The following is a 25,466-nucleotide window of genomic DNA, read 5'->3' on the forward strand; positions in this document are numbered from 1 at the left end:
TCCTCTCCGTCCCTCCGGGAGCAGGGGGAGGGAAAGAAGGGGGGGAGTGAGTGAATGAGGTACCTGACTGGGTTTAAACCACGACAGTTCTTTTTGGCGCCCAACGTGGGGCACGAAGGGTTGAGATAACGACAGATTTGACTGGATTACTAGTCATTCGTCACAATGCTGATTTATTGGGTATCAGAGTTGTTCTTCTTGATCTCACAGCTTCAGACCGTTGTAACTTACGTAGAGCCGGTATTTGCTGTGATAGTGTTTATCAAGTGTGGGGCCTGGGCTAAGGTTCTTGTCTCACTGTGCTTTATGGCCATGACTTGTAATACGGGCGGGCTCCAGCAGCAGGGCGGGACGGACGTGGCCGTGGACTTGTACCTGGCCGTCCGGCTGCTCTTCACCGTCGTGGCCCTCACCCTACTCTCCATCTTCGTGAGGCTGCGGGGAACTGAGGGGGAGCGGTCCCGGGAGCCGGCGGCTGCTGAAGCGGCCCGGGAGAGCGGCCCCGGGGACCGAGCGGCGGCGGGAGCGGGGCCGGAGGCCGCGAGGGGACGGCTGCCGGTGGAGGAGGCCGGGGCGGTCGAGGAGAGGAAGGAGGCGGCTGCCGAGCAGAGGGAGAAGGCGGCGGAAGAGCCGAGCCCCGCGGAGGAGCCGAGCCCCGCGGAGGAGCCGAGCCTCCCGGCCGAGCCCAGCCCCGCGACGGCCGAGAGCATTCCCCGGAAGCCGCCCGCCGAGCCCCAGGAGGATGCAGGAGACCACGCAGCATTTCCCAGCAAGGCAGAGGAGGAAGAGCTGGACTCAGGAAAAGAGAAGCTGGCGGTGGGAGAGCCGGCAAGCACAGCAGCTACACCAGCCCCAGTGACAAGTACAGCAGCATCAACTGAGAGTTCTGAAGGTTTTGAATGGCCTTTGGGTATCCTTGGGACCTGCCTGCTGATTGTGGTGGGGATCAGCATGTTGGCACACACACAGACTGTGTTCTACCCACAACCATTTTGTCTGATCTCAAAAGTTAAGCAGAGTCAGGTTTGGGTCTTGTCTGGGGTTAGACAACAATATAGGGGGACCAAGAGATTTTCCCCAAGGCTGGAGAGTCATGAGTGGCAGGGTGTGTGGGACAGTATGGGCAAGTATCTAGTCCACTGGGCCCCTCCAGTGCTTTGGAAGCGTCGGAGATGGAAGGCAGCGGTATGGAGTCCCCAGCAACAAGCTGCAGAAACTGCTTAAGGGGACAGTGAATTATTTTAAGCCTGGTGGGCCCATGGCACTTCAGGCCATCAGAGCAGAGATGCAACACAGAGATGGACTCATGATCGAGGGGTGGACTTAACAATGGACACTATTGCCCAGGTTATTCAGGAGTGTGAACACTGCACACAGTCTCTCCTGCTCTGGAAGACTGTTACAAGAGATGGAGCCTGACATGGACCAGATGGACGCAGCAGCTTTATAGGGACTGGTCCATGCACTAAGATAAGAGGGCACCGAGATAAGAGTGATGGTATATTGAAAATGTGGGATCTGAGCATGACGTGAATGGTATGGAATAAGGGGTGGATAATGTCCTGGGTTCAGCAGTAGCAGTCATGTTTCTCCTCCTTGGTAGCTGGTGCAGTGCAGTGTTTTGACTTTCGGCTCAGGAACAGAGCTGATAGAGATGTTTTGGTTTGGCCAAGGACTTTGTGAGCCTCATGCTCTGCCAGGGAGGAGGGGAAGCTGGGAGGAAGCAGAGACAGGACACCTGACCCAAACTGACCAAAGAGGTATTCCATACCACAGCACGTCATGCCCAGGATGTAACTGGGAGTTAGCCGGAAGGGCTGGGAGACGGCAGGGTTGGAGGAGGTATCGGTCAGTGCTTGGTCGGGCTGAGGGGGGGCAAGTTATCGGTCTGCTGGTGCTGAGGTGTTGTATTCTCTTCCCTTGTTATTTCCTTTATCATTATTATCATTGGTGGTAGCAGTAGTGATTTGTGTTATACCTTAGTTACTAAACTGTTCTTATCTCAACCCGTGGGAGTTGCATTCTTTTCGATTCTCCTCTCCGTCCCTCCGGGAGCAGGGGGAGGGAAAGAAGGGGGGGAGTGAGTGAATGAGGTACCTGACTGGGTTTAAACCACGACAGAAGTCTATAGTAGTAGCCAGCATGGTGTTCAAAACCTTCTCCATAGCTGTGGTTGCCCTGCAGTGTTAACAGGAAAAGAAAGCAAAACTTTAATTTGTCACTGAGGTAAGCACTTACCGACTGGGGGCACAAGCAAAGGTCAACACATCTGCTGTTTGAGAATTACAGTGGCACTTTAAGCCTCATGACACCACTTTGATGCAGATAATGACTGTCATTATCACTATTTTAGGGATAAGAGAACAGACAGAAAAAGAGAATTTGCATGCAATCTCAGAACAGAACCAGGATTAGCGATCAAGGGCTACTGGCCCCCAGAAACAAGCTTAGCCCATTTCAGCATCAGCCCTTCACCTTGTCTAAGCTTCACTCACTCGCCAGAGCATCACTCTCCTCTCACATACTTCATCCTGATTCAAGGTGGTCACCTCCTGAATACTCCTATGACCTTGTCCACCCCCTTCAAGGCCATTGCTTGTTGTCGCCTCTTCACTATTCCATGCTGGTGCTGCTGCTGCCACTTCCTCCCCACCTCTGCTTTCCTGGCTTCCCCCTTCTACACCCTACAACTGCAGGCACAGGGCCAGAGCTGGTAAGTCCAATAGATCTTGTTTTCCAGATCCTGCAGGGAGCAGAACTAGAAGTAAATGATGAAAAACAGTGCCCAAAGCTGCCAGCCCAATTTATCACACTTTCAATGCAGGTATTAAAAATAGGAGAAGGACTATTAACTCTCTCTTGTCCTACTTAGTGTCACCTTGACTATCTGAACTTTGCCTTAGAAGCCTGTTTCCCATGTTAACTGCTGATTTCACATTCTATCCTAGAATGCATAGTTCTCAGCACAATCCCCAGCCTCCTGCGATTCCTGTAGAATACTTTCTCCTGACAATCTTTAAAAAAAGTCTTTACAATATATTAGAACAAGAATCTGATAGCCTATGTTTCTAGAAACCAATGCTGTCAGAATTAAGTTTAAAAGCACTGCACAGGCAAAAGAAAATTATTTACTGGATCACTCAGGAGGAAAGGAAAGATGTTGCCTTTAACAGTCAAAGACATCTACAACCTTGTTAAAAAGTATCAACAAGCCAACCCATGTTGATGAACAGATTTCCAGTTTCTGGGCCCTCACACAGTAAACCTGTTGGTTTGTAATTACAGCTCTCTTTGCTTTGCCAGATCAGGGGGAAAAGGGCAGGCAAGAGGCTGTGCTTCACCACAGCAGCACCTGCATGCAAATGCAGCAGTATCAGCTTAGGGGCTCAGAAGGGAACCACTTGCCACAAGTAAATGCAGTTTGACAGCAGCTCCTAATAAGAGGAAGGAAAAGAGGGAGAAAAAGAAAAGTGATAGGAGACAAAAAGGACTTTATAAAACAGGGCTTTACTGCTTTCATTTGCAGCATTTTCTCTTTGTTCTGTTTAAGCACCAAGCCTTCCAATTCCAGATACTGCACAAAAGAGATACCTGTCTAAAAAAGTGTATTTCCATCTGGAACTGTCTTACAAGATGCTTCATAAACTCAGCAGCCCATCATTAGGAGTAACAATGAGCTACCCCTAATTAATTTGGTACAGCCTCTGCTTTTGATACCAATCAAATCAATATTAATGGGGAGTTTGTGCTTTCTCATTACAGCACAAAATGAGTACCAATCTTCTAATGAAGATTTTTTGGACCATAAACTCTGTTTGAGGTCAGTGTAGTTGGCTTCCTACCACCCCCCTTTTTTCAACCAGGATGGAAAAAATATATAACGATGTGCTATTTAGTACCTGGATAAAAATCTACATTCAGGCTGCCTACTCTGAGAGACTGAAACCAGTTCAATATGAAGAAATCTCAGTCTAAGAAAATAAAGATTTTAGTAGCTCACAGAGCTCAAATTAAACACTTAAATAGGTAACACTAGATATTTCTCATGCTGCCTCACATTTCTCTATTTATTTTTATCTGCAGGATCAGGCGTGTTAGAGAGGGAGGCCTGGTAAGAATTGCCTCAGCCATCATTCTTGGTTACTTACATCTGTGGTCAATTTTCCACACTTTCTTCCATAAAAGGTAAACGAGGCACTGTACTTGCAACAGGATAATCTAAACAATATGAACAATGTTACTGTTAAAGACCATCTGGCTCATCAAGCACAGCTCCAGACTTTTAACTCCTTGAATAAAGTGTGGAGCCTTGCAGTGTAACTTTTTCTCCAAAATGCATTTTTAAAATGGCAAAACTAAGAGCTCCTGGAAACACAAGGGATTTGAGAGCAAGGAAATTAATTTTCTGGTTCTATCCCTCTTGTATCTTACACAGGCCACAATCCAGGCTGGAGACAACACTTACATGTCACATTTTTCTACATAAAAACACCCTCTCAAATTTTCCACGAGAAGCCTCTGTGTGTAATGGCTGCGTGGGGCTGGCGTTTCAGAAGGGAGACAAGAGGGTTAAGTATTTCATAATTCACTTTAACTTAACAGCCTGGTCTTGCCACTTCTTAAAAGGTAATAAAAGTCAAAGAAGGGTCACCACGAATTAGAAGAAAATGGAGCAGGGAGGGGTAAGTGTGAATGCAACCAAAGAAGGCCTTTGTTAATTGTACCGCAATTTCTTATCTGTTAGATAAATTAACAAGTGGCTGGTCTCTGCTACAGCAACACAGGAACAAAATAATCAACAAGAGGGCAAGTCAGTAGGGAGAAAAGAGTGATCCAGAAAGTCCAAAGAGTAGAGAAAGCATTGGAGCTGGCTGTACCCTGTGCACCATGAGTCAGATCATAGCTCCGTGCCTCAGTTTCCCCCTCCCACCACGGGGGAATTGCAACCCACAGATGGCACTTTCAGGATTCACTGCAGTCCTGTGAAGTGCTCTGAAATACAAGGCGGTAGCACATACCATGCTGTGAAGCAGAACAGCTCCACCAACATCCAGGCCTTAAATACTCTTAGACATTTTAAAGGCTATGGACTTCAAAACACACTTGGTTTTGAACTGAACAACAGAATTAAATCTTGTCATTGGTCTTTGTTCAGCCTACTCTCAGTTCTAACTCTGTGATTATTGTGCACAGAATCGGATAAAGAGCTCTGCAGCACCATCAGTGCTGGCTGTAACAGGGCAGGGTTTTGGTCCTCAAGAAGTGGGGGGTTTCTCTAAAAAAAGTTTTAGCTGCATTAAAAAATAACCAAACCAACCAACTGGTTTGTTGAAACACTTTAATGCTTTTTATTTAATTTCTAAAAATATTTTTGGAAGGCAAAGCAAAGAAAATTAGTTAGAGCATAGTTGGATGCTTTCTTTTAGGGTAAACACAGAAATTAATTTTCATATTCACTGGTTCCTTGCTTTAAATTCTGCATCTTGCTTTAACAAGAAACATCACCCTGTCTGGTCTCTAGGTACAGCGCACACATGACTGAACCTTCCCCTACAGTAAGTTCTTCCAGCCACTCCCAGAAACATGTGCCTACAACCCTTTTTCAAAGTCTACTCTAATTTTGATCCAATTTTCATTGAAGCTATTATATCATAAGCCCACTGCATACGTATGCTAAATTCTTAGCTTACAAAAACTGTTTAAAATGCAAGCAGGGCTTTTTTTTTTATTTTTTAAAGAAAATATTTAATATGTGCTCATGACTCATCAATTAAAAAGAAGAAGCAGTGTTACTGTAAGTAACATAGGTCAGGCAGCTTTGTGATTAATGTGGTCAAAAAGTTAGAATTCATATTTAAAATGTCGGTTGCTCACACTGAAACAATTAACCCTATTTACTGAGCATCAACTACACCAGCCAAGAGAACCAATCCCAACATACAGTTTTAGAAAGACGCAGTGTTATATCACAAAACACTTATATTCAGTGTGTGTGCCTCCCCTTGAGAAAAAAAAAAGGGGGGGGGAATCTCCACCTTATCAAGAGATTTTCTGGGTGTAACTCCTTCAAAATACATGGAGCTTTCAGTATGAGATGCCAGAGTACAATGTGTAAACTAGACATGCCCTAGTGGCTCTTCTGCTGCAAAAGCAGCCTGTTTTCTCATGTATCAATTTAAAGCCCCTTTCCTCATACTAAAGTTAGTATTAGGATTTCGAAAAGGAAAACAGAAATCATTTGATCAACAAGGAATCTCCTGTCGAACCTCCCTGTACGGTAATGGTTACATCATTTTCAAAAGTGTCTGCCAATTACATTGTACATCTGAGAAAAATGATTGCTATTTTAAATTTACTTTTCTGCATACTGAGCACTCGTGATAGTAAGCATCAAATGCACTGTATGCAACTACTGGATTTTAATTAAGTGCATTCCACAGGAATAATACTAACACGTGCTGAGTGATAAGTGTATATGCACTAACACTGTTCTGTAAAGCCTTAAATTACGCGCTTCAGTGTGTTTGATTTAAATCCTAGAAGACATTGTCAGCAATTGCTGGGATTACAACTTTCAATTAAACCTAGAACTAAATTACTGGATTTTAAACCATTTCTTTAAGCCACACCTGTCTGCTAAGCCTTTCACCACATTCATGCTTAATAACCCTTAACATTTTTCGTCTAGAAAGCTCAAATGGTGTCTCAAATTGAGTCCCTGTCACTGCTCCATTTCACATACCTGGAAACTGAGGCACACAATAATTAAATATCCAAACCTAATGCAGGAACCTGTGCCAAAAGGTACCAAAACCATCACATGGTCAGAGGCCAAATGGGAAAACTCACTCAAGAAAATACTGGGAGACAGGTTTTGTAAACGTACATAGAAAGAGTTGCCAATGACAAATTGTTGGACACTGGCAGAGCATTATGAAAAGCCATCATATCTGTTCCATACTGGTCTACATCTGTATATCTACGGCCAGTAAGTGCTAAGCAGATCAGGCCTTTGTTTGCCTTTTTTCATGTTAAATAGCAGATATAAGAGAGAGTTGCCATTTATAAAAAATGCTTAATAAGTGAAATATTAAATTAAAAAAAGAAATTGAAATCTAACATTCCTATTTAGATTATAAACATTAGAAAACAGTCAGATAATTATACCAAATAGTGTAATTCAGCTTTTCTTTCAAGACCTGAAACTGTAAGGTTTCTCTGGAGCCTTTAGATGGTCTTCTCCAATGACACACTCAGAGGAAATACTTACCTTTTCGGTGTAAAGGGAACAGATACTGCACTAGGGTCCATGTATGTAAATTAATACAGCTGATTCTGTAGCCATTAGTTAGGATGAGTACTCTAGGTGGGCACGTTCAGGGTGGGATTTTCAGAGCCAAACAGTAGACTTGGCAACAGAATGTTATATTGAGTAAGCAAATGCTCTAGTTGGCTTTGAAAACATCATCAGTCATGTTTCCATCTAACTGAAGAAAAAAGAAAGAAGGGGGAAAAGAGAAAAGAAAAAATATAAATTCTTTCCTCCTGATCCAGGACTATTCTCTATTTGAGAAAGTGGTTAATTGCCCCTTCCAATTAACGTTAAGCTTACTCAGGCTAAATCTCACCAAGAAACATTTGGTGAACTTTATATGAATCTCATATGGCAACATACTCAAATTTTCTTAAAACCTCATGTCCATACTCCAGGCCAAGCTACACCTGAAGAGCTGCATGGATGCTGTGCATGGTGGAAAAGCAGTGGGGACACCGGGGAGAGCTTTGCATATGCACTTTCACACACCTGCAGTACTGTGCACAGTTCCGGGTGCTCCTGTACAAGAGATATATGGGGTCCAGTGAAGTGCCACAGAGATAATTAACAGCCTGAAGCAACTCTCATGAGGAAAGGCTGAGAGAGCTGGGAACGTTTAACCTAGAGAAGAGAAGGCTTGGGGATCTCATTAATGTGCAGAAGTATCTAAAAGGAGGCTGTAAAAAAGGCAGAGCAAGGCTCTTTTCAGTGGTGCCCAGTGATAAGACCAGAGAAAACAGGCACAACCTAAAACACATAAGATTCCATCTCCATCGGGAAAAACATTTTTACCATGAGAGTGACCAAGCACCAGCACAGATTGCCCATACAGGCTGTAGAGTCCCAGTCCTTGGACATATTTAAAAGCCATGTGGTTAAGCTGGCTCTAGTTGGCCCACTTGGGCAGGAGTGCTGGTCCAGATGACCTCCAGAGGTTCCTTCCAATCTCAGCCATTCTGTAGTTCTGTAACTCCAGGCACATAGCAATCTTTGTAGCTCAGCAGTGAGACTGTCACAAGCAACTATGAATGGATGGAGACAACTTATCCCCCCTCCCCACCCATCACACTGCCTGTAAGAACCCAAAATCACAGGGCTCTGGTGCGCACAGCGATTCTCTCCAACTCAGAAATGCTCAGAAGGTTCAACTATTGGTACAAACTGGGGAGCAGGACTTCCGCTGCTCAAAGAATCAAGAACCTACAAAGCCATGCATGCCCTCAACTACTCTTTACACACACAAACGTCAAGCAAGTAAGTCGCATTCAAGGAAGCCTGAGCCATGTACATATACAGGAACAACTCATTCTTTTCTTGAATTTTCCTACAGAGTTACATTCGCTTAGTATCCTGGTAAAATGCAGTGTTGCACAAATATGCTCTGGATATAGGATGTGGTACAAGTCAAAACTATTAAGAATTACTTTGTCTTTTCTCTTATCTGTTAGGCATATTTCAATATATGTATCAAAATCCTTGTACACATCAGGTTTTTTGTATCTTTGAGAAGAAAGTGTGAAACTAACACATCACCTGTGAATAAAGCAACGATGCTCTCTTTTTCTGGAGATTGACATTACAAAAGTGGATGGCTGTTTTCTGCAACTGAAATCTCGGAAACTGCACATTCTAGCCTATACTCTGTAGTAATTGCTTTGAAGCAAAAATAAAAGTCCTTGCATTGCTGCTTCTTCTGCAAAGGTTTTAATGACAGTAACAACAATATATGCTAACTCTTTTAAAGCCTGATGAACTAAAAGACAAGGAGAACTCTGCTGAACATAGAATCCTTTACAGTGCCTGCATGAAACAACTGAAGAAAACTGCTGCAGCCGATTGTAATGTCTCCAGGTCTTGGCATTCATTACTTAAATTCAGTGGAAACTGTTCATCCTTGAAGCAGACTGACTCACGTACTTTTAACTTCTAATTTCCTGCAAACAATCCATTAGTTTTTGGCAAGTTCAATACTGCACAGTACTTACACAAAAAGGGCAGCTCCCAAACTCTTCCAATTTCAACAGTGTTTTTTGTAACAGAGTTTAATGCAAGTAGAATTTGTACACATACCCTAAAAAACTGAACGTGATCCCCACCTAAAAATGACTGACACACTTATCAAAGGTAAATGAATTACTCTGTTCCTAAATGTTCTCTTCAAATGTACTTGTTGGGGCAAATCCCACTGGGCTGTACTATACTCTCCATATGAGGCAGTGGGTATTTACCAGAAAACAGAAGCTGGTTTAGATGCAGAGTGTTTTGTTTTGTCTGACAAGGAAAGTAAATATACATTCATACTACTTACTCTTCTCCCCAAAGTGCATTACCTACTCCTATACCTCTCTGGGTTTACAATGACTGAAGTGAGCCACGGGATATGTAAATGCTAATTCCATCACTTGCAACTACAATTGTTTTTAAATTTACTGTTCCCTTCAAATATTTTGTCACCAAGTGGTATCTGAAATATGTCAGTAACTCAAAATGGGAAATAACTGTGGTATCTCCAATGCCACCATTTGGTAACTGTAGATAAAAGTGGTCTAGCAAACGGTGACTAGTAAAAATATTATTCTTCTATCGCCAGTATATAATTTCTTAAAAAATGAGAAAAGAAACAGAAGCATCGACGTACATACATACATGTGAATATAGCTTTCAGAGTATTTGGTAGGATTCCAAATACGTACGTGCTCCAGTTCAGCTAATACAGTAGGAAAGTTTCCCTCTAAAATTAATTTCTTTGTGCACCTTGCAAGGTGTGGGGCTGAAGTGTTTAACCACACTAAAAATGCCAAACAGCAGCACAGATTTCCCCACCTCAGCATATCGACTCTCGATCCACACAAGGCAATCATAAACAGGTTGCAGTTTCCACGCTCATTCAGTTCCCAAGCCCTCTCTCCTGGGACTGCCAGCTAGCACAGATTATTAACGGAGATTTGCAAGATACTTGACTCTTTGTCAGAACTGACTCAATCTCATTCAAATGATTTTACTTAAGTGATACAATCATCAAATAGTAGTGGATTTTTGGCCACCACAGGAAAGTTTAGATGCAACAAAATAGTACCAAAAAAGTTTTGCAAATAAATAGAAGCAAGCTCCAGAATCCTTTGAAAGGTTTGTTTTCAAATGTTTAAAAATACATTGAAACAGCAAAGTAGACATTGTGGGAACTTAAGTAGGTGTTTAGGCACCTAGATTAAACACGTATTTGGGTGTCCAAAAGAAACCTACCAGCTCCGCAGAGGCCTGCATCTCAGCTGGTAAAGTCCCCCAGATATCGAATTCTCTGTTGCCAGATAAGAACACAGACATGAACCTGATTCAAAACCAGGTGCTTATTTCCCAGCTTTCTTTCCCAAGCTACTCTGCACAAAGTATTTACACTGTAAATAAAATATGCAAAGATGTCAGACCAAAGTTGCAATAATTACTGCCTACTGCACAGGGTTACCTTACTTTCTGCACAAGTAGTGCTGCTTTTGACATTTCATGGCAATATGTTTGCCTTATTTTCCTGGTATGGAAGTTATTATTTTCCACTTCAGAAAAACCTCTCTGCTACCTTGCTGAATCCACTTGGAAGTATCCCCAAAGACTGTTTAAATGCTCAAACAATTACCATAAACCTAACCCCCCCCCTTTTTTTTTTTTTTAAAAAAAAAAAGTAGTTCTCTAATTTTCTTTTTTAAAACTCCAAGTTCTTGCAGTCAGGCATAAGGTTCAGTCTGGCAGATCCAGTCCTCACTTTTTCTACTGCATTTTCAAGCCTGAACATAGTATGTGCCTGATTTAGTCCTTAAGCTCTGTGCACTCTGACTTGATCCATGTATGCACTTCTTCGAGCACATGAACGGTTTTCTTGACTTGTCTACTTGACTTACCTACTTGCATGCTTATTGTCAAGCATGGAATTAAGCGGTTTGTTATACTGATCCCAAGTGCTTAGCATCTGAACAGCATGAATTTTTACTCAATTGAGTAAATTTCAATTGAGTGAAAACCTTTCCCAGAGCTTCATCTCTCTATCCATAATAAGTGCCTACATATAACTTTATTTGCCTGACAAAAGAGTAAAATTTACAGGCATTTTTATCTCTCTGGGATTTATTATTGAAACTGAAGACCGATGGTTTAACTGGGGAATCAAATGAAGCAGAGCTGGTTTACTACTCATCTAGGGGTTAAGCTAATTTGTTAGTGCCCTTGCTGTTTCTTGCTGTCAGCCACTATGCAGCCACTCTTTAAATTCTGAAAAGAACACCGACCTTTAATCTGTGGTATTAGTTCCTTTGACAAAATGGAAGATTATGCCTTTTTCCCACAAGCCTTCATGCAAAGCTTAGCCAGCTTCCATCTGGTCTGGCTAATTAAATGTAAGTTAACATTAAGTTAAGAGCCAGCTCCAGCCCACAGACCTTCTATTCTGCAACTGCAGATTTATTAACTGGCCAAACTATTTGAGAATTTAATTCCAATTTTTGATTACTTTTATTTTATTCTCACATGAAAACAGGGAAATGATTTTGAAGACATATTTGCATAATTTCAGCTCAGAAACACATAATATTAAGACTCGCTAATAAGAATCTGAACCGCCATAAAATTGTCAGGTTTTTCTCTTCTGTATTTGACATGTTAATAAAGTACTGTCATAACAGTGTGAAGAATCTGCCTATTATGCACAAGATCTGGAATCACTGGAGCTGTACACTTTTAAGCTGGCCGTGACCCACAATCTGGCCCTATAAGTACTAAAACTAGAGCCAGTTGTTGTATTCCTTATTCAGTCAAAACTTTCTTTGACCTTAATGGGCGTCCTGTCTGAATAAAGAACAAAGGGATTAGATCTAATATGAGGAGTTACTAATTGCAATCATGCCCACAGTTAACTTTTCATAAAATCCATTTGTAAAACTGAAAAAATACAGAGAATCTAAGTCAAAATGGTGCTTTATACTATTCTATTTTTAATATTAACTCTACATAGGACTTGTACTGAATCCGTTTTGCTGTATTTAACATTAAGTGTTAGAGAGGAAAATTGTAAGTTTCAAGACTTAAAATAAATAATGTGGCAAAGTTAGATTTATGGATTTGTTTTAACACGACATTACTTTGAGAAAATTCTTATTTAATAGAACAGCTTAAAACCTCTTAATCAAATCCTCCTCAGAGGCAAAGATAACATCAAGAAATGCTATTTCTTCACAGGTTAATCTAATATAATGCCTGCTGCAACAGTATGTAAAGCAAATTAAAAAATGCGAACCCCACAAAACTTCTTCCTATTTCACAGAAAAAAAAAAAGGAAGATGGTTTTAAAAAACCCAAACAGAACCAAAAAAGTTAAAAGTTCAGTTTCATGTGAAAATCCAAACCATATCAAGACATGCAACAGAGAGTTAAAAAAAAAACCCAAACAATAAAAACTGTGACTGGCACAAACTGCTGTCTAATGGAGCAAGACTAAATGCTGAAATTAGGAGACCACTGCTAATTTCCACTTCTTACCCTGAATAAGATCACATGAGTAAATCAGCTCAATTTGCCTTTCTCAGCCTCAGTTGCCCAGGCAGATGGTATGGATAGAACAAACATTTCTCCTTTTCTGTCCTCACTCAAAATTCTCAGGTGTTTAGAAACATTCAGATGAAGGTGTTCTGTGTAATGGCTGACTATTAGCAACTATTATTATGCTGGAAATAGAAATGGATAAGTAATTCACTTCTAAAACTCTGAAATTAAAAATGATGTTGTTACGGAGTCCAAGACCAACAACAGACAAATTATTTTTTATCAAGTTTAGTCATAATATGGGATTTTCTCATCAACTTAGTTTGCTTTTTCCTCTACTCATTAAGGTTTTTATCAAGCAAGTCATTAAAATTTTTCTCATGAACCTCTGAATTGCCATTTTATCCTCTGCCTGGCTTACATTACATTTCTGCTCTTAGTGTACACACCGACTCTGTTTTCTTCACAGCTCACCCTGGGAATGCTGTTCTGCACCTTTAACTTGGACACAAGCAACTCAGAACATATAATAAAGTCCACTGGGATAATCCCTTCAAGAATGAAATATGAGACACAAAATGCAACCTAAATTTACCAGTCCAACTGTAAGATTAGACACAACCTTCTTCCAAAGACCCACTAAGATTCGGCTGATATTCAAAATACCAGACCTGCAGTACAGCGAAAGACTGAGCTCCATCCTGACACACTTCTAGCTGATTCTTGCGATCCAATTCCTGGCACTTCACTCGACTCACGCCAACTTTCCTCGTCAACTGGAGCCACCTTGTGCCCTGTAGAGTACCTGCACCCTTCTGTCCAGGAAAATCTGTATTTACATACTGGCATTCGGTGCACGTGAAAACTCCTAAAACGTATTTATTTGGATTCTATATAAATTGCTTCATTTGTGAGTAACTGTTTCGAGTCAGTTAAACATGAACAAAATAATAAAGACGCAAATCAACTGGATGTTGATTAATTTTTTCCAATCTAATGCACCACTGCAATGAGTTTTTAGGAAGTATGCAAGGCACTAAGTCACTTTGAACACTCGTGGTATAATGAGGAACACCACCACTATTTTTCACTTTATTTTCTGTTCTTACCTGTAATTGAGAATTATAACAAAGCAGTGACAAGAATCGGAAACCATGAGCTGCTTCACTGCATGTTTTATTTTGTAGTAAACCAATAAAATCTCTTCCTCTGCAGTAATGAATTTGAGAGTACAGCATACAGCCTTAAAAATGTTTACAAGTGCTACAGTTCAGATTTGGCCTCTAGCCATAAAATTTAAATCCAGCTTTGAAGCATTCCCAAAACTCAGAGCTGATTTTTTTGCGTGTGTCTCATTATAAAACAGGGATCACATGCATCAAATAGATCTGTATGTATTTCCAGAGGCTACTGGGTCAAATCTATGCCAAATCTACCATATTCATATTCTTTTATTCTAACAAGATCAATATCTAATAGGTTGAGGGTATGAGAATACAATACATATTTCCTTTCCTTCTAAAAGCAAGGGTGATTTTCTCTATTCCAAGTGGGGAGGACAGATGTGATCACACCCTTCAGTAAAATTAATACACATTCATTTAAACACATGAGACCCGACACTTCTTCTAAAGCCTGAAAGCATAAGTGACAAAAAATAACCCACAAAACCCAAACCCATAAACGACTTAGTTACAACAAAACCTGTTCTGGCCTTTTACCATTCTTCTTCTTCATCCACTCTGACGACAAGTTAGGCATATCATCTTTTGAATCCAGTACTGCAATACATTATACTGCATTTACTCTGAGCACTCTGACATTATCATTATCTTCTTTTGTGCCTGACAGCAACTGCAGCTCCTATAATGCCATTATTGCAATTAAGAACAATCTGAACCATTGACAGCATTGCCTCATTTGCTCTAGAATCCCCTGTGCATTAGTGTTCTTCTAAGCCAATATTTCACTATTAATAGTTTTCTGCTTTAGAACTGCCTACGGTTAAAGGAAAAAAAATTATCAGGCCTCAGCCTAACTCGATGGCTAAAGAAGAAACTTAAGAAAAAAGAAATTTTAAAGACTGTACACTGGCAAACTGTTACAGCTTTTCTTTGAATACGCTGAAAACAGATTCACACACTGCCAACCTATTCAGGCCGTTACCCAGGTGAGGAAGGTTATTTTGGCTTGCTTCAAAAGGACCACCTGTACAGATACAAAAGAAAACATCTCTTCTCCTACTAAATGTACTCAAAGTACTTCTCTGTCAAAACTCTCCCTTTCATTAATCCAGCTCACAGTTGAATAAGTAGGGCACAGCAATTTAGACATCCTTGTCTGGGAAATTCTAACCTTAACATCCACCCTTGCTGCACACGTGCTCTCCAGGCTGCCTGTACCCCTGCCTACCTGTTTGCAAAGCATGATGCCTGCTTGTTTGCTAAGCCACAAAGATGACCACTACCATAGCCCTGTAACTGTCTAACACCCAAGGCTTAGACTGTCTGTAATTCCAGCGAAACAATCAATAATGAGCTAAAGAACTGCAGGTACAACTGGCAGGTCAGCATCGTGCAGCTCTTAGAAGCTACGGCCAGAAAGCCCACAGCCAGGTCAGGAGAAGCAACTTGTATTTTTCCTCTGCAGTACATGAGAAGCTGGAGTATTAAGTTCTAACATAAGGGAAACCAGGAGTCATTACCTGCAAACTATATGAAAGGAGCGACGTTGGAAATCCACCTATGGAATGGCACCTGTAACATCGATCTTTGTCTAGCTTTAGTAAACGTGAATACAGAAAAGCACCACATGAAAATGACTAAAGAAACATGGCTAGTAGAAAAGCTGGTTATCTCCAAAGGATAATACAGAAATAAAGCATGAAAAATATTATTTTGCCACTCGCTTTCTCCAGTCTGTTTCTAGTCACGTTCATCTGAATTGATTGCTTGGCTTTGGTGGCTGCAGTAGTGCACAAGAAGCCAGCTCTAATTAGAGCACTTCTGCATGCAAAGGCAGGCAAAAAGAGATTCAAGACTGCAGTACAAATACCAAAACCAGGGTGCAGAATTTTCTTCTTGTGACCACACGTTCCATTAAAAAAAAAACAAACATGAACCCTATATTGAAGAAACATTCAGGAAATTGAACCGCGTAGGCTGCATTTAGGATTTTTGATGCTTTCAAAGCTTTTGCAGTGTAAGATTGTATTTTTATGTCTGGGAAATCTCAACCAGTCTGGAGATGAACAGCTGCACCTCAATCTACCATGCCCTGCAGTCTCTGCTCACAGCTTTTGAAGGGGAGCAGTGGTCACTGACAAATGTTGCACCCCCTCTTCTACCACTCTGAATAAAGTCCCTTTTTCCAAGTAGAATTTCATAGGTTTCACTACAAATAAAGGTTAATTTCACCCACCAATGGGTCAGTGCCATAGACTACTCAATCACTCCATAGGAAGGGAAATGCACAGAATCAGCTCTATGCTAAGCAGGAATCAGAGAAGACGAAAGGACTTAACGATGACTACAGCTATCAAGAATGACTCACAGAAATAAATATTCCAGGTATTTTTGTCTGCAAAAATAATGATCTAAGAAATGCAAGATGAGTAAAATATTGTCAACCATGGTATACTATGTGGTGTGTAACACAAACATCAAGAAGTCAGGAAGAGAAGTGCAAGGACTAAGAGAAGAGCAGTATTGCTAACTCATGACCAATATGCTCCCTTTAATTCTGCATTAAATCTACATATATGACAAGAATGTTTTATAGCACCACTTGCAATTATTTCACAGGGACTACTACAAAACTAAAAGGAAAGCAGAACAGTTGGGAAACTGTAGAGCCTTGTTACTTAATCCTGCAATTCTTTGTATTTTGAGTAAGGTCATCACTTGGTTGAACAGTGGCACATTCTAGAGCCAGGTGCAGGATTTGGGTGAACAGATGGTGGCTAATCTTCCTAATACAGCTCTGCCAACACAACTCACTCTTGACCAGTCACATCCAAGGTTTTCTTTTTTTCTGGCCCTTGGATTTCTCTGGCCTATCACAGGTTGTCAAGGAGTACTTGCATGGTAGGCAAAGGAATCACATAAGGCTGCTGATCTGATTTTGCTTTTGGTCCAAGACATCTTTTGTTTGTGTTTTAGTCTTGTCACCAATGTGAATTAACTCACTGGTACACTCAACACACACATACACACCCAACCCCAAGAGGGACAAGGGTATCCAAACCAAGTAACGTTATCTATTAACAAGTACTAGTACACCAAACAGAAAACGCATGATGACACATATAAAGAGCAAGGCTTGGAGTACAACTACACACTCAAAAAAGTACAGCTACTGCAACTGCAGAAGGCACAAGGAACACACAAAGAGCAAGCTAAGCCTTCAGCCCCACCCTGGCCCTGCATTTGGAAAAGCTGTAAGTGAAAATGTGGAGCACTGCAACATATCCTGCCTTCCAGTTCACCCTCTCATGCAAAATGGCATCACACTACTTCCAGCACAACACATTGACCACCTAATGCAGTGTTAACTGCCCTTTCAGGAGTCATCTCTTCTTGGTTTTGGCTGCAGTTTAGCTAAGACACACAAGTATATTTTTATAGGAACTGGTGTGGGGAGAAAAAGGAAGGGGACAAAAGCAGCAAATGGAAAAGCAACAATATTTTAGGTAAACCTCAAACACTGCTCTTCTGTTTACTTCACACAGAACTGCGCCCTACAAGTGCTGATTTCACCTTCAGCAACATCAGCATTCTGCTGAAAAAGACTGCAGAACTCTGTGGACTAAATTAAAAGGAAGCAATTGATCTCAGATACAGTGAAGTAAAAAAAGAACTGGACTGCCCTTATCTTAATCTCAGCAGAAAGGCAAAGAGCCCAGGTTAAACTATTTGGTCGCAGGGAGGTCATGGTTTAGTAGTTGCAGAAGGCATTAAAGAGAGAAAAGAAAAAGTAGGATATATCCAGAGATCTGGTCCAAGAGAGACGCACAAAGGCACAGACCTGTACTTATGGGAAGCTGCTTTTCACCTGTAGGGTTTCAGAAGATGTAGACCCCCACAAGCAGTAATCAAACCCAGTGAGAACTCTCTTGGTCAGAGTCTTGGACTTTTGGTCTTCTCCTACCTTCAGAGCAGATTACTTAAATGCCAATAGAAATGTTAAGAGTTCTAAAATCACAGATCCTCTTTCTTGACAGCATGCTCACTTTACTAAGGGTAAAAATGAGAACTTCTTATTTACTCTCTTCTACAGCTTCACTTTGTTATATCCACCTTCACACTGAAGACTGGATGCATGCCTTTATGAGTCTAATATCAGGGATAGAGTATTTTAAACCCAGAGATGCAAAAAAAAAACAAAAAACAACCAACCAAAAAACCCAAAACTGAAATAAAGGTACATCAGTTTAAGTTGGTCTCTAGCTGTTTTTTAGTTCCTTCCATCATGACTGGCCAGAGGTACGAGCTTCATCGGCCAGACCAGTCCACTTGCCTCAGTTGAGATCCTGAGCCATTAGACAACTGAATCATTAGATGATCTCCAGAGGTTCCTTCCAACCATATCTATTCAGTAACTCTGGAACCCAACCTTGTCAAGTCTCTGTGACAGCGCAATCCAACTGGCAGCTTGTGGCCACCACCCCTGCCAAACCGTCAAGCACCTTCATCCATGTCAGCTCACAGAACCCTGAAGAGCTCAGCAGTGACCACTATGACCAATGCAGCACAAGGAGAGGGGAGCAGCTGCTGCTGGAGAGGAGAGGAAAAGATGGAAACTGCCTTAGGGACAACCATCCTCCCTACCCCTGCCCTCCAGCCTAGTCCCTCCTCCTAGCCCAGCAGCACCTCAGAGAGCAACCACTTTCTGCAGCCAGAGCCTTGCTCTGCTCCTCTTCACCACCCTCCTTTCTTTAACCCATTTCATGCATGTCCAGTTTTATCCTGTATGAAACCTATAGGCTCAAACAATGAAGAAACTGCTCAAATGGGAAGAACGCAGGAAATAAAAGGCACACTTCTTCAGCAGCTGACTTGCCCACGCAATTTAAGGCTGCTTTAGGAAGTCAAACGCAAAAACAGCTTTCACTGGCTCCATACCCACATGCAGGTAGTCAAGAGAACAACAGAATTAATGACCATATTGGGTCAGAACCACAGTTCAAAGCCCAGAGTCCCAGCCCCTGGCAGAAATGCATACTTAACAATACAAATAGGGAAAGGCAAAACAACAGAATTTTTTCCCTTGGTATAAGCTTCCTTAAATAGGTATGGACTTCATGATGGCTATTTCATGGTTTCTGAATGTGAAATGTCTCTGATGGCCTACATGATTCATTCCTATGTGGGCCACTGCAGCCACTTCGTTTTTCATCTAGAATCCACCCAGACCCACTTTTAGCCCCAACCCCCCCTTAAAAAATATTTCTGGCATCCAAAACATTGTATCGCAATAGGTTTCAGAACTTAACATGCACAGAGAGAAAATAATACTTGTCACTTCGGTTAGTTCAAAAGCAACCAGATGTATTTAACAACTGAAGAGTGCTCCTGTGGGAACAGGCAGGAGGACCTTGCTCTATGTCCTCTTCACACACATCCCCTACAGCATGCATGGGTCCTCCTGCCTCCAGTGAGACACCACCACAGCTGCCTTTGCCTCCTCTTTGGCAGAGAAGAGTTTGACAGTGCTGTGTTTTGTGTTCATTTCAACACTGCCAGTGCATTTTACGTATCCTATGTTTTACAATCCTATATGAGCTAACTCCTCCATGTATGTTTTGCACATGCTAGGAGACATTTGCATAAACCAGAAACTGATAGGCTCAGCTCTACCACGACAGGATTCCCTTGGATATAGACTCAATAATCTGAAAAGAAAAAAAGAAGAAAAAGCCTCTTTAAACTAAAACCCTAGAGAAAATGCACTAGCTAAAATTCCAAATGAGATCATGAGTTCTACCAAAACCGAGACGCTGGAAATAATGTTAAAATGCAGATTAGAGAAGGAAAAATTCAGAAAAGTATGCAAGATGTACAGATAAAGAGGTCTAGGTTGCAGTTATTGCATGCAGGGACTCTTCACACTGTTTGTGAAAGTACAGTGCCTAGCACTGACCCTCTGTTTAGCCACATACGAACAACAACACATCCTTAACCATGTCTTAGAGATAACAGCTAACAGTGCTTATCAGTTTCTGATTATTGCAGAGCAACACTTGTCAAAAGAGAAGACAGAGGCAGGGAGAAATATCCAAAAGCTATCAAAGGCTACAGTAGTTACTCTTCCACCTGCACAAACCCAGTGCAGCATGGCTTGGGTAGTTTATTTTCTTTTAATACACTGTAGATATGCTCAGAAGGCTCACAGCAATGAAATGACAACAAACGAAGCCTGTGAGCCTTCCCCTTCTTTTTCTTTTCACTTTCCATGTTCCTCCACTTAACAGAAGTATTTTATCTACTGAACAGAACTTGCTCCAAGGCAATAATTATTTCAGTGGTAGTATTAACAGGTTTTGTTCAGCAACAGCTTATGCAGCTGCCTATGATGTGCCTGTGGCAGGACATGGTAATAAGCAATACAGGATACAGAGGAAAGATTGCAAGCACATTTCAGTCACTATGGGCAGAGGTTGGAGGTAAAGCATGTTATGTCAGACATCAAAACCAGCTGTTCACTGATTCTGATGGCACAAGAAGGCCTAGATACACTGCAGGTAAAGAGAGGAACTCTAAAGTACGGATGTAACAGTGACTATGAAGCCCTCCCTGTGCCATTTTCTTTCCATAGAACACACTATACACTCTCTTCAAAGCACCAGTATGAAATTAGTGTTCAGTGGCCCATTTTCATTGTTTGCACTACATATTAGCAAACACAGGGGTAAGACATGTATCAGTTCTACTTTCAGCTTTGTCTGCATTTTAAATACAGCATCAGGTAGAGCAGTAGAAAAGAAAAAGCCTGCAATGCATTTAAGCTAGTCTAGAACCTCTCATGTAAGAAATAGACAAGCAAGAAAGTCTACTGGCATGAAAAAATAGCCCTTTGCCCCAGTAGTGCATTACTCAAAAAGAAATTACAGAACCAGGTCCAAAGAAAACTATTCAAGAATGTCAATTAAAATTCAGCAGAACACTTCTTGTATACCAAGAAATACATTTCTTTCAGAGTCGAATGCCCCTAGCCAGACCAAGGAATGATGTCTCAGTTGGTGAGTCACACAGCAAACCTTTTAGTCATGGATTCCAGAAAAACCAAGAATTTTACTTAAAACACCTGAAAAGCTCTCATAACCCTACACTTATTCTTAATTTGTGTTTTTCATTTGTAGCAATTTCATCTTATTCTGTGAAATGCATGATGGCAACAAAGCAAAGACTGACAAAGGTAAGGTTATTATCAAAAAGTAGCAGAATCTATAATATTTTACACTGTTAACATACTCTTCCTTAGGCATACAAAGAATACAGCCTACTGTGACCTCGCATATCAAAATTAAAACAAAACAAGACAAACAAAAAAAAAAAAGTACCCTAAGTGGAAGCTAAAAGAAAATTCATTCCTCTTCCTGCCCATCGACACCAAATAAACCAGGCACAAGTGCAGTCAAATTACTGAAATTGATGTCATATCAGTTGGAAAATTGACTGAGCCTGTACAATTGTTCTCTACCAAATTCATGGGTCCAAGCTGCTTCACATCTGCTCCTATGCAATTTAAGCAGTTCTGAACTTTGCTCTCTGTTCCCACATGTGTCAGATTTATTAGTATGTCAGAGGCCAATTCTTAAGATTCCCCACTAAGGTAAGCTATTAGGAGGAGTGACATTTCTGTGTCTATAATTGCCAGGCCAGGAAAATTCAAGGAGGATAATCATGCATGACCTTAGCGAACCCACCATGAAGAATTCATCAGATAACACAACACACCCCCCTACATCTAAAAAAGATGTCATTCTGTTCTCTCCTTGCACTTGTATAAAGATAAGTTTAAGACACAATGCAGACTACTCTATAGACCTTACAATTTAATTTAATTTGTGGTTGGGTTTTGCTAATACAATGAGGTCAGCATGCACATTAACTCCTGGTAGATCAGGGCTGGAATCTTCCAGCAGCATAAATGGGGTGGGCCAGTCTTTGAATGCTTTTCAGGAATGGAAGGGATGGAATCTTACTTTAAACTACAACTAATTCTGGCATGCAACAGTTCAGTTGTACATAGGTCATCAAATATTCTAGGATTATCTCATCATTTTCTCACTAGAGAAACCATAACCCTAACCTCTGTATGTGCTTCCACTAAAAAAATGTGACAAACACATGCAGAAGGATGTTAAGGTGAATTGAATAAAATACTTTTTCTTCCATCAGCATATAACAAACTTGTTACAAAGTTAAAAAAAAAAAATTAAAATTAAAAATCTCCAAACCAAACTACTGTCATTTCTAAATAGACTTTAGAAAATTGGGAAACACAAAGGACCAGGACAACACTAATGTTGTTCCAAAATTTCAAAAGGGTAAATATCAACATGATGAGACAATGAAATGGCAGGTACAGGTGGCAGTTGATAAATACAGATATGGAAGTAACAAGAAGAAATATTATTTCACAGAATACAGCTTTTTGAAAGATTACAAAATTTTGGATAAAAGTAACTGTTACTTTAACAGTTTCCTGGAGATTTGTAACTTAACATCTGTCACTGAGGAAAACAGCACGGTTTAAAAATGACACTGGGCATACTAAAACTACAAATAGGCAAAATTAAATATTTGTGAATACACCTATCATATAGTCACCACAGACAACCACTGCCCTTTCAATGCTGCTAATATTCATGAGTACCCTAACAGAATAATATAACAAAGTGAGAAAGCAGTTTAGTTTGCCATTATTTACTATTTCATCAACTTCTGGCCCATCTGCAATGACCAGGAAAAGCCAAATAATGTGGGCACAATGGTGTAACATGTATTTTAATTGAAAAGCAAGACCATGCATCTCAGAAAGATGATGTGATAGTTACAGAATGAGGGCTGTACTAGCCAAAGTCAGATCATCCTTGTCCACAGCGCTGGTACTACTCTGAAATACTGTGCCTGGTTTCATTACCCATGTATAAATATATGAAAAGCAAGAGTCTGCCAAGCATAAACCCCTTCTTCACACTTGCAAGCAATGAACACTTTGAAGTGACTATTACTTTGGCTCTCTTTGCATCATATTTAAATTAACATCAGCTGGGAAATGATGGGTGAGTGAGGTTAAATTCCAATTCTCTGCCTCATGGGATTTTAAATAGGCAAATTCCATACAGAGTGGATATTAATTCACATGCATGGACAAAGAAACACACTGTTGTATGTGCTTAGTGTTCTCCAAAGGTCCACTGACATGAGGCAGAAGTCTTTTGCTTAGTACAAGAATAACTATGTTTTAAGCCTCTGAGGATCGATTCCTGTTACAAACATTACATCAGTCTTGTGCATCACACTAGTTTCTCAGAGCAGTGTTTACTGACCATACTGTAGGCCAATACAAAGCAACACATTATGAGTCAAAGAAGATCTGAGCATCAAGTTTTGGGGGCTTTGCACCACAATTCAGAAGACAAGTGCTCTTGACCGGCTGCTAGGCGCGGCCGAGGACAAACCGCGGGCTCTCCCCAGCTCCGCGGCGCTGCGAGGCACTGGGGCCCGCAGGCCTGACGAGACCGCAGGCCGCCGAAGCGCTTCAGCCTCGGCGGTGAACCACCACCCTTCTCCAGCCCGGGCACGCCAGCCCATCCTGTCCCAACCGCTTCGGGCAGTACGAACTCAGCACTGACTCCACACGGGGGACACCGCTCACCCGCCCCACCGCTTCCCGGCCCGCAGTGCGGCGGGCCCGCCTCGGCCGCAGCGCACAGCCCGCCCCGGCGCGGGGGGCTCAGCAGCGGCAGCGGAAGCTGTGGCGAGGGTGGTCGGGTGAGGGGTCTCCCGCATTTCCCCGCCGTGACGTGCTGGCACCGCGGAGCAACACCGGGGAGCGGCGCCGCGGCCCCCGCCCGCAGCCGGCGAAGCCGCAGGGAAACGACGCGCTCCTCCCTCGCCGCTCGCCTGCCCACCCCGCTTCACGCGTCCTTCCCCAGTCAGCCCCTTCCTCCCGCTCCCCAGAGCCTTTTCCCTCTCCCCCTGTCTCCTCCCTCCCCCCCCCCCCCCCATTTTAAGGTAACTCCCAGGAAACGTGCAAACCTGTAATTTTTACCTTCTTTGGCTTTTTTCCTCCTCGCCAGCGTGCCTCCGAGCTTGCCGAGAAAGGAGTCATCTTTCTTTCTGGACTGGGGAGATTTAGGGGTGGGGGACTTGGGGGAAGAAGGGGACTTCTGAGGGGAGGTTGCCATGATGGCCCAGCCGGTGCTCGGGGATGGAAGAGACGGGTCCGAGGCCCCGATGCCGTGGGAGGCTGCTCCCGGCTTTGAACGGAAGCGGAATTATTTCAAGCATTTGAGGCAGCTCCTGCTCCGCTCTCCCGACTCTCCCGCTCCTTCCCTCCCTCCCTCCTCCCGCCCTCCCGGCGCCCGCCGGGGAGGGCCCGCTCCCCTCATCACGGCTCCCTCCGCCGGCCCCCTCCTCAGCTCGCCGCCCGGTCAAATCCCCCGTCTCCCCTCAGCCCAACGGCCTCCCCTCCTCAGCCCAATGGGCGCCCCTACCTGCCCCCCTCAGGCGACTCAACCGTGGGCCGAGGACCTCGCTTCGCTTGCCCGGAAGGGCCGCAGCCTCAGGGTGGTATGAAGGCCACACTCACCTCCCAGCTGAGGGACACGCAGCTTTTTGTGGGCCTGCTGTACCGTACACTGAGCGTCGGGGCAATGCCTCATCCCGTGGTCCATCCACCCTTACCGGCTTGCCCCGGAGCCAGGCACTAACTCGTGCTGGTTAGTCAAATGCACCAATGTATGTGACCACACACATGACAATGCTAGTTAGCAGGAATGCCAAAAGTTTAAACACGAGTATAGAAGGGCCGGACCAGGGCTCAGACAGCTCAAGTCATCCACTACTACCGTAAGTGAAGGCACTGGAAGGATGGAAGCTGCTGGCACATGTTGAAGCTTACTACATACATTTCAGTCTTGAGCCAAAGAAGCTCTTCTGCCTGAAGGTGTTGACTGTATCTGTGGTCATAGACGGTGGGCATCGTTGCATCCACTTCTACAAAAGAAACCAGCTGTTGTAATCAGACCAGTATAAAAGCCAGTGGTAAAGAAAGGTGCCTAGCATGATAGATTGCCTATACCAATGCTGCTTTGATTTGCAGATGAGTAGCTTAGGAGAGAAGTATGTTTAAGATATAGATAATTTGCTGTGACTGGTTCAGGAGGCGTGCAGGACTGGAACAGCATTAATGTCATCTGGATACACTACTTTAACTTACCACTTAATCACTTGATTAACAATTCAGGCAAAAAGCCACACACACTTCATGCAAATATCTAGCTATCCATTAGGCATAATAAGTGAAATGAAATTACCATGAGGATATTTCTAAATCAGCTAATAATTGTTGTGTTTTTACAAGCTGGTAACATTGGTTAGCTGATGAGGGGTAG

General features: G+C 42.4%; 1 protein-coding gene across 1 annotated transcript in view; it reads right to left on the reverse strand.

Moving 5' to 3' along the window:
- Positions 1-24,419, reverse strand: part of PARVA (parvin alpha) — a 63,048-nt gene extending 38,629 nt beyond the window's left edge. The window contains exon 1 of the mRNA XM_061462907.1: positions 24,122-24,419. Within this exon, the coding sequence (XP_061318891.1) occupies positions 24,122-24,257 (136 nt within the window). The 5' untranslated portion in view covers positions 24,258-24,419. The remainder of the gene's footprint in view (positions 1-24,121) is intronic.
- Between the last annotated feature and the right edge of the window lie 1,047 nt (positions 24,420-25,466).

The sequence above is a fragment of the Pezoporus flaviventris genome, unplaced genomic scaffold (genome assembly GCF_033815535.1).
Source record: "Pezoporus flaviventris isolate CSIRO_AGI_PZ_B2104156 unplaced genomic scaffold, CSIRO_AGI_Pfla_v1 ptg000036l, whole genome shotgun sequence".
Taxonomy (NCBI): Eukaryota; Metazoa; Chordata; class Aves; order Psittaciformes; family Psittacidae; genus Pezoporus; species Pezoporus flaviventris.